The sequence below is a fragment of the Oncorhynchus gorbuscha genome, linkage group LG16 (genome assembly GCF_021184085.1).
Source record: "Oncorhynchus gorbuscha isolate QuinsamMale2020 ecotype Even-year linkage group LG16, OgorEven_v1.0, whole genome shotgun sequence".
Lineage (NCBI taxonomy): Eukaryota > Metazoa > Chordata > Actinopteri > Salmoniformes > Salmonidae > Oncorhynchus > Oncorhynchus gorbuscha.
Window position 1 is genome coordinate 44,248,299 of NC_060188.1, and position 10,409 is coordinate 44,258,707.

Here is a 10,409-nt window from a genome sequence, read left to right on the forward strand (position 1 = left end):
CCCTACACCCTCCAGATTTCCGCTTAGGTGTACTAGTTATAATCGGTTCAAAACGATCATGTTATAACAGTGAACAATGAATTAGTTTGTTTACACACACAAACAGGCAGTTGTTTGTGTATCTGCACTGTGATCCCACTGTGCCTGCCTTTTGTAACTATATTGTAAATAAAAATGTATCAGTCACTTATTGTAAAGTGGGACCATACTAACAAATGACATTAAGGCTAGAATCTTTAGTTGCTACAGCCATTTGTGGACTGAAAACTAAATATCAATACTCATTGATTGTTGAAGAATATAACTTTATAAATGGCTCATATGCTTAGTTCACCTGTCGTACCACATCAGAACCCCTTAATATAAGCTTATTTCACTGCAATGTTTAAACAAATCGTATATAGCCTTAAAACAATATTTTTTATATAATGGATGGTCAGTCCTTGCATCCTTAGCTCTGTCTGTGAATTTGAGAGGGGTTACATTTCTCCAGGCCCATCCCTCAGCTTTCTACCAAAACCGAGGCGGGGGACCGCTTTATTGTTTCAATTAAGGACTCTATCTTTAAATGTTGTCTTGCGAACAACCTTTTTTCCCCTGATTGTTGAAAGACCTTGATTTCAAAGTGGTTGGAAAAAGTTTGTCTTTTTCTAACTGTTACGAATCCCTTTTGGCCCAACAGTCTAGGGGGGATGGTAATGAGACCCGTAACATAACTCAGGCAAATTATAATAGTGACAAAGTAAAAGTGTGAACGAAATAACCACGACAACCTAAATCTACCGTCAAACTCAAGGTTTATTTGAAAACACACGGTAATGGGGGGAGGGGGGGAGCAGGCAAAGGGGCTGAGCTGGATCCAAGGAAAGAAACAATACGTATTCAAAAACACCCCTAAGCTAGACTAACCTACTTTAACAACAGCTAACTAACTAACCAAAAATACAGTGGGCCTAGTGTATTTAACAAAGTCTACCTACGGGTAGTGTATGCCCATGGGCGACTTGTCTTGGTTTCCCCTTTCCCACCAGCAAACAAACAAACACCATAACCAAAACAATACTCACAGGTGAGGACAAAGTGCTATGGAGGTGCTCAAACAAGAGAAGTTAATACACAAAGAGAGAGTGAAACACAGAGACCTACAGACATGGCATTTACAGAGAGATTGAGCTCTAGAGCAAACAACTGACAGGGTTTTTAAACCAAGGGAAAGGACCTGTCATAGGGTAGGAAACAGGAGGAGGTGTGTCTTCTGATTGATGATTGGTGACTGATTGGGGAGTGATGATTTTCACCTGTGAGGGGAGAAGGAGAGAAAAGAACACAGGATACACACACACACACACACAGGATACTGGTATCCGTAACACTAACAAATAGATAACGTTTGATACAAATAAAACATTTGAAAGGTCGCGGTTTCGACTCGGAGAATTATCTGTCGATGTTCCCTTAAGCAAAGCACTCAACCCCAATTGCTCCGGTAAGTCGCTCTGGATAAGAGCATCTGCTAAATGACAATGTATTTAAAATAAATGTCATCCAATGGACGGCTGTAGATGTCGTCTGATTTTAAGACACATCTCCCTATAATTTGGGATTAAATATGTCCTTGACGTTTATCTAGAATCATATTGAATTTGTTTCAAGGACACAATTACACTTATGTTGTTAAACCAATCACTCTAAACACTGCCCCCTCTAACTCCCCCTTCAATAATTTGCACATTCAGTTAAACAATTTCCTCCTTTTACATTGCACTCTCTTTTACCTCTTTGCCTCCTTCTCTTGTACCAAAGATACCACTCGATCAAGGAGGGACTACGAGGTCGATGGGCGGGACTACCATTTTGTAATGTCCAGAGAGCAGATGGAGCAGGACATCCAAGAGCACAAGTTCATTGAGGCGGGCCAATACAACGACAATCTATACGGAACCAGTGTTCAGTCAGTCAAATATGTGGCTGAGAGGGTAAGTGTCAATGTTGTTGCAATTGAGATTTATATATATATATATATTCCACAGGCAGAAAATGAATGGTGACAGACAGCAGTACACAAACCCAATGTTGACTATGTGTATGCACTTCCCATTATATAACCTCACACATTTAGTCCTATGCTAACCTAACCAGGTGGGAGTGATTGTTTCCTGTAACAAATTCTGCATCCGCTTATCAAAGATCCTTAACTTTTTATACACAAACCAATAGCATTTCTTGAAATAGGTCAACTTGGACACCCGAGAGGAGAGGTATATTTAAACTTCAAACACCTGCAAGACACACCCTCCTCCACTTACCCTCGCCTTATGTCCTTGGGGGAATCCCCGTGGCCATCTTTGCTATCGGTTCAAACGATTAGCCAAGCAAGGGAAGTTGACAACGTAATTCCCTCGGCCCGTGTTTGTGATCAAGTTTGCGAGTGTACAATTTTGTTCACTCTGGGGCCTGACACTCCACATCATTCAAATCGCGATGATTGTACATCCTCTAAGAAAAGTCTGCCAATACTTAAAACCAACATCAATATGGAGAAGTCAACATTCAAGTGTAAGTAAAAACAAATGTAAATAAGTTAGAAATTGTGGTACTAATGTACATGACGCCCCAAACACGGATCGTAAAAGTCATGATGTTTTTGTTTGGTTAGCTTTTGGAAACGTTAGCTAGCTCATACAACTTTCCCTGACATCACACATTGTAATGTTCGATTTACCTGATATCATCGGATGGCTAGCTTCAATGTCTGCAGATGCTTCGTCTTCCAGCCAAGATATGACATGCTATCACAATTGACTGTAGCGCTTATAAACCACACACAACAGCTAGCGGTGGTTCCATGATAACTGGGAACACAACCGTTGGATGAACGAAAGTGTCATATTTCCGGGCAAGGGCGATCCATTTCAAATGAATTTATTCCACCCGCATCATACGCCATGATACGTCAAAAGAAGTGTTCCCTAAAATTGAGGGCTGAGGGGAGAGGGTGTCTTTTTATGTGTTTGGAATGCAGCCAAGGTTTACTTTTGTTCCCCTTCACTTGGTCTGTCTCAAGTGTAGAGTGACAACATTGCATGATCATTGCATCCTTGACTTGGTAGATAACAAAGTCCCACTTTTTTGCTTATCCGTTTCACATCCACCCATGTACTTTTACAGAGAAAATATGAAGGAGTTCTGTACACAAGTTTTATCGTACACTGTAAAAAAAAAAAAGTCAAAGAGCCTCATGGACTTGTCAAATAGCTGTCAGGTACGATAACCATCATTGCTTTCCTCGTGGCAAACACCACTAAAGCGAGTTACTCGTAACAACAGTGTTCATTAACCGTGAGTTCGAGCCCCCCTCCCTTCAAGCATTTTTGTTAAGGGAAACACTGTCCACTGCTCGTCCACATATATGGGACAAAGTGGATGAATATAATAATGCATATAAAACGTTGTACATAGGCCTACACGTCTATGTAATATATCCTATACTATAGTAGCAACGATTATGTATGTGGCAGTAGCCTATGTGTAGGTTTGCATTTTTACGTTGAATTCATGGATTTCACGAGAGGGTTCCAGGAGTGATTCATTTCTATTTCTGTAGGCCTATAGCCTATCTTGCACATTGTCGAAGTGAATTGAAGTGTATCATACAAAGTCCCATATGCAGTAATAGGTTATAGCGGTAGGTTATAGGACACAATCTGATGTGAATGAATGTAGGCTATATTGTTGATCGGAGTTCCTATAGTACAGAAAAGGCCAATCGGAGAGTTGGATGACTTTGTCAAATGGAAGTCATTCTCCATCTGATACAGATACAGCCAAGTGTCTTCATACATTTAAGACTGTTGATTTGGAATCTTTTACATGGAGTAGGCTAAGTGTGGGATTGTGTCTGGACTCGCTATAAACACATTTAAAATTACTGTAATACTGCCATCTGATGGATGACAATGAGAGTGCAACCTGTAATGCATTTTTATTTTATTTAACCTTTATTTTTTCTTATTTACAATGACAGCCAAACCCGTACTCTATTACACTTTGTAATGCTCATCCTCGAGTCAAATAACGCAAACAGTGGGGTCCATAATTATTGGTACCCTTGATAAAGATGAGCAAAAAAGACTAAAATAAATACTTTAAAAAGGTTGTATTATTTTATACTAACACAATTGCTCAGATAAAGCGATTGGACAACACATTGGGAGGGATCATAGACCATTCATCCATTCAGATTATTTCCAGATCCTTGATATCCTTTGCTTAGACTGCCCTTTTCAATTCAAATCACAGGTTTTAAATGGGGTTCAAGGGTGGATAATTTAAATGTTGTGGTCAATTAACAATTTATTTGTGGATTTTGATGTGGCCTTGGGGTTAATGTCTTGCTGGAAGATCCTCTTGAGGGCTAGTTTCAGCCTGGCAAAGGCAACCAGGTTTTTGGCTAAAATATCCTGCCACTTGGTAAAGTCCCCAGGACCAGTGGAAGCAAAATAGCCCTATAACATCAAAGATCCACCACCATATTTTACAGTAGGGACGAGGTATTTCCTGCATACGCATTGTTATTTTGAAGGCCGAACCCACCGCTGGTGTGCATGGTCAAAGACCTCTAATTTCGTGTCATATGACCATAGCACCGGTTCCGATCCAAGTGTCAATGCCATTTAGTGAATTCCAGGTAGTGCTGTGGTCACACAACCTGGAAATTAGCGCTCTTTGGCCCAATGGTGTGCGTAGATTTGTATGACTTTTTAAACAAAATCTCTTTCTCTGAGCAATTGTATTAGTATAAACAAATATAATTTTCCAATTTCTTTGAGCATATAATATAGCTTAGTATTTGTATTTATTTTATAGTATTTTGTTACAAATTGCAAGAACATATTACTCGAGTCAGATGTTAACAGAATGTGTAATTTTGGCCCATTAAACACACAATATGTTTCATGTGATAATTAGTCAGGTCTATTTCTGAAAAAGGACATTCTTGCCTACTTCACCTATATATATATATATATATATATATATATATTTTTTTTTTTTTTTTTTTTTTTGCAATAATTGTGTGTAGTCAGTGGTGGTAAAATTTGTCATACTTGTGTAAAAGTAAAGATTCAGTACCTTAATTGAAAATGACTCAAGTGAAAGTCACCCAGTAAAATTGAATAAAAAATATTTGGTTTTAAATATACTTAAGTATCAAAAGTAAAAAAAGTATAAATAATTTCTAATTCCTTATATTAAGCAAACCAGACTGCACCATTTTTTGGGGGGTTAATTTATGGATAGCCAGGGGCACACTCCAACACTCGGACATCATTACAAACGAAGCATGTGTGTTTATTAATAAGTCCGGCAGATCAGAGGCAGAAGGGATGACCAAAGATAAGTGAATTAATTGGACCATTTTCCTGTCCTGCTAAGCATTCAAAATGTAATGAGTACTTTTGTATGTATGGGGTAAAAAAAGTACATTATTTTCCTAAGAAATGTAGTGAAGTAAAAGTTGTCAAAAAATGTAAATAGTGAGGTATAGATACCCCACAAAAAATACTTGTGTAGTAATTTAAAGTATTTTTTACTTAATTACTTTACACCACTGTGTGGCGTTCAAGTAGTTAGCTACACCACTACATGGGGAAAAAGTTATTAACTTCTGAACTACCAAGATTTTAATTTAGTTCAACTACCACAAAGCTACTGCAAAATGTAATTATATTAATAGTTGAAATACATGTAGTTCACTACTTTTCAACACTGTCCCCTTCTCAACACACTAACACAGTAAATGGTATTCTACATTTAAAAATGGGGGGGGGACTCGTGAAATTCTAACCCATGCCAAAATCTGACAATTACGTGGAGCAAGGCACTACACAGAGAGATATTTTACCAGTCAGTCAACTACATTTGATGTAGTTGCTTTAATTATCAGAACCGTTAGACTTCTGTTAAGGACACTTCCATGAACAAGTGTTGGATCACGTCCAACTATGTTGACGATTTTAATTGGCTGTTAGGAACCGGATATAATCATGAATTTGAACAGGATATAATCACAGCCACCTGTTAAGGTTAGCATATGGCTAAATGTTGCAGGTTATGTAATTAGTATAGCTAACATGTCGCCTTTAATCACGTGCAACTACGTCAACGATTTTAATTGGCTGAGAAATACAAAATGTAGTTTCCTGTATGTTGCAACCACACAAAGATGTTTTATTTTTTAAAGTCTGTTATTTGTCTTCAAGCATAATTATCCCTTTATACAGTTTGTACTGTTTACCCCTTCTAGTAAAGTATTACCAGATTCTTTGTCAGAAACAGTAATTTCACTGAATCAAGAACATCATGTGAATTCAATGATCATGTACAGTGCCTTGTGATTTGTTGTTACAGCCTGAGTAAGAGATTTTGTGTCACTGGCCTACACATAATACCCCATAATGTCAAAGTGGAATTGTGTTTTTAAACATTTTTACAAATTAATAAAAAATGAAAAGCAGAATTGTTTTGAGTCAATAAGTTTCAACCCCTTTGTTATGGCAAGCCTAAATAAGTTCAGGAGTAAAAATGTGCTTAACAAGTTGCATGGACTCAGTCTGTGTGCAATAATAGTGTTAACATAATTTTTGAATGACTACCTCATCACACACTATGTAACCACAAAGACCATGGAGGTTTTCCAATGCCTCGCACAAAAGGGCACCTATTGGTAGATGGTCTCCTCCTATTGGTCTCCTTCCGGAGACACCTGAAACCCCACCTCTTTAAGGAATACCTAGGATAGGATAAGTATTCCCCCCCCCTTTAAGATTTAGATGCACTATTGTAAAGTGACTGTTCCACTGGATGTCATAAGGTGAATGCACCAATTTGTAAGTTGCTCTGGATAAGAGCGTCTGCTAAATGACTTAAATGTAATGTAAATGTAATGTAAATGTAAAACTTTTTTTTAAAGCAGACATTGAATATCCCTTTGAGCATGGTGAAGCTATAAATTACACTTTGGATGGTATATCAATACACCCAGTCACTGCAAAGATACAGGTTTCCTTCCTAACTCAGTTGCCGGAGAGGAAGGAAACTGCTCAGGGATTTCATGATGACTTTAAAACTGTTAGAGTTGAATGGCTGTGATTGGAGAAAAATGAGGATGGATCATCAACATTGTAGTTACTTCACAATACTAACCTAAGTGATAGAGTGAAAAGAAGAGAGCCTGTACAGAATACAAATATTCCAAAATATGCATCCTGTTTACAATAAGGCACTAAAGTAACACTGCCAAAAATGTGGAAAAGCAATGTCCTGAATACAAAGCATTATGATTGGGGCAAATCCAATTAAACACATCACTGAGTACCACTCTTCATATTTTCAAGCATAGTGGTGGCTGCATCATGTTATGGGTATGCATGTCATCGACAAGAAAGTATTTTTTTGTTAAAAGAAACAGAATAGAGCTAAGCACAGGCAAAATCCTAGAGGAAAACCTGGTTCAGTCTGCTTTCCAACAGACATTGGGAGACAAATTCACTTTTCAGCAGGACAGTAACCTAAAGCACAAGGCCAAATATACACTGGAGTTGCTTACCAAGACAACATTAAATGTTCCTGAGTTTGCCTAGTTACAGTTTTGACTTAAATTGGCTTGATAATCAATGGCAAGACATGAAAATAGCTGTCTAGCAATGATCAGCAACCAACTTGACAGAGCTTGAAGAATTAAAATGAGAATAATGTTCAAATATGTTATAATCCAGGTGTGCAAAGCGCTTAGAGACTTACCCAGAAAGACACAGCATCACTGCCAGAGGTGACTCTAACATGTATCGACTCAGGGGTGTGAATACTTATTTAAATGAGAAATATTGCAAAATATATTGCAGCATTTTCTAAAAACATGTTTTCGCTTTTATGTAACCCAACAACATGTGGAATAAGTCAAGGGGAATGAATACTTTCTGAAGGCACTGTACATAAACTGTTTCTTTCTTCTTTCAGCAGGGTAAACACTGCATACTTGATGTGTCGGGGAATGCCATTAAACGACTACAAGTAGCACAACTCTATCCCATTGCCATCTTTATAAAGCCCAGATCCATCGATTCATTAATGTGAGTTCTCATCTCCCAACTCATGAACATATTATTACATAGCAAATGTGTTTAACGGATATGCAATACAGTAGAAGGCGCTGACATCAAGTGAGTGCAGAATGTATTTTAAGTGGGCAGGGGGCAAATCAGGCAATTAAGTGAACATGGGAGTTGAATTGACAAATACAACAGCTGCAGACAGTAGAATTTATGGTTCCGGTTTCCCAGACACAGATTAAGGGCTGAAGATCAGCGATTTAAATAAGGTCATTTCCGATTTAGCCGACATATACAAGCGATTAGAATGGATGCAGTCTCTGCTAATGACCGAACATTGCCTTTAAATTGATATCGCCCTGTAGCGCAGCTCTTCAGCACTACGGATTAAATCCAGCCCTAAACCTATTCCTGGACTAAAAGGCACTTTCAATGGAGATTCTCCATTGAGCTTGCTTTATAGTCCAGGACTAGGCTTAATCTGTGTCTGGGAAACCTCCCCATGGAGTCTGATGCCTCACAACAAACATCTGTCCCCAGGGAGATGAATAAGAGGCTAACGGAAGAGCAGGCCAGGAAGACATTTGACCGGGCCATGAAACTGGAGCAGGAGTTTGCCGAGTTTTTCACAGGTACAGTATCCATGAGTTAAAGATGAACGTTGTTGCTCTTTTTAGACAAAAGAGTTGTAGTCGTGTCGATTTCAGTGCCACCCGTGCCGATGTTTACAGTTATGAGGCCTCATTTCTTAACCTTCTATAGATTTCACACAATTTTGGTGCACATCGAGATCCTACAATTAGTGGGAACATTGCATACTGTACGCCCCAAATTATAAAGCAGATCCATACTGTAATTCTGCGCATGTGAACGAGCATTACAACCCTGCCTGGATAATGCCCTTTATTCAACTTTTATGGTGACAAATAACACCCTTATTTGCTGTATGACAAGGAACAATTGGAACTAAGCCACTAGTACATTTGATAAACTACATTTAGGATTTTTTTTTAAGCGTCAGCAGAATGTTTGTCTTTTGAATTGACTATTTCAACCTAACCTGTGGTAGTAAATGTCACCACAATATGTTATATGGGTGCGATGTATTGTTCTCCCGAACAGTATGTACATTACTAAAAAATAATGTCCTTCTCAGTGGACAATGAGCAATTTTATTCTGTAAGAAAATCATTTCTAGGTCTGTCTGTACTGAATGTCTCCCTATGTTTTGCAGCCCTTGTTCAAGGGGACACCTTAGAGGAAATGTATAACCACTGCAAAATGGTGGTAGAGGAGCATTCAGGACCCTACATTTGGATCCCGTCAAAGGAGAAATTATGAGAACACACCACTTTGGCAGGGAGATTGGACTGCTAGAAACAAAATACTTTGTAACTTATGATCAATTGTAATGGCAATTTATATTGTTCCTAATTCTAGCCAATTAATATGATTTTTTTGTTTATTGTTTATTATTTTTTTCACTTTCAATATGAATGTTCCTGAATGTACACCACAAAGTTCAAAAAAACATTTTTGGCCTAAAAAATGTTACTGTTTGTATATTTAATGATTTTTATTTTTAAGAAAATGTTAAGGAAATTAAATAAACATGGGCATGTGTTCACCTCGACTGCGTGGAATTTCAAATGAATTTTAGAAGATGGCAGATACAAGTCATTGCCACACCAACAAAGGAGGGGAAGGAAATAATATCAGCTTCTTTTGCTTTTCTCCACCCAACAGCTAGCACTTTGTGTCCTCTGACGCTCACCTCACATCAATAGTTGACATTTTGTGTGACTGGCATCTATGCACTCACATGGCCCTTGGACACAGTTCATCATACTCCTGCTATTTTTACATTGTTATTTTGTATTCATTTTATTATGTTGTGAATCCAGATTTGTTGGACATTTTAAATTTGAATAAGAATTTCAACTTTGTTTATTTTGCGGATTCTTTCATTCATTGTTGAGATGCTTTGAGAGGGCACAACAGCACAGAAAATATTTATTATAAAGATGTATAACTTTGATTAAACATTTTATTTGAAAATGGTATCTTGTTTGACAGTGCAATGTATATTTGGTGATGTTGGGCAAATGGAAAACTACTCAAGAACTTGGGAAATAAGGTTCTATCTGCATTTTTGTCAAAATTATTGACAGCCTTGTTCTGTTCAATTATCTACCTATATAGCACAATTAATTTTAAATTCAAAAGAATACTATGTAAATTGCTGACACCATTCAAACCACTTAGGGTTCGTAACATTGAAGCCAATTATCACAGACTCAT

At 37.8% G+C, this 10,409-nt stretch overlaps 1 protein-coding gene across 28 annotated transcripts in view; it reads left to right on the forward strand.

Moving 5' to 3' along the window:
* The window catches only part of dlg2 (discs, large homolog 2 (Drosophila)), a 358,023-nt gene extending 347,854 nt beyond the window's left edge, over positions 1 to 10,169 (forward strand). For 20 of the 28 annotated variants that reach the window (XM_046306960.1, XM_046306950.1, XM_046306965.1 and 17 more), the window contains 4 exons: positions 1,804 to 1,976; positions 8,017 to 8,129; positions 8,649 to 8,740; positions 9,343 to 10,169. In XM_046306960.1, coding sequence (XP_046162916.1) covers positions 1,804 to 1,976; positions 8,017 to 8,129; positions 8,649 to 8,740; positions 9,343 to 9,449 — 485 coding nt within the window. In that variant the 3' untranslated portion in view covers positions 9,450 to 10,169. The remainder of the gene's footprint in view (positions 1 to 1,803; positions 1,977 to 8,016; positions 8,130 to 8,648; positions 8,741 to 9,342) is intronic. The other 8 variants (XM_046306955.1, XM_046306970.1, XM_046306963.1 and 5 more) reach the window with 1 other exon arrangement.
* The last annotated feature ends 240 nt before the right edge of the window (positions 10,170 to 10,409 follow it).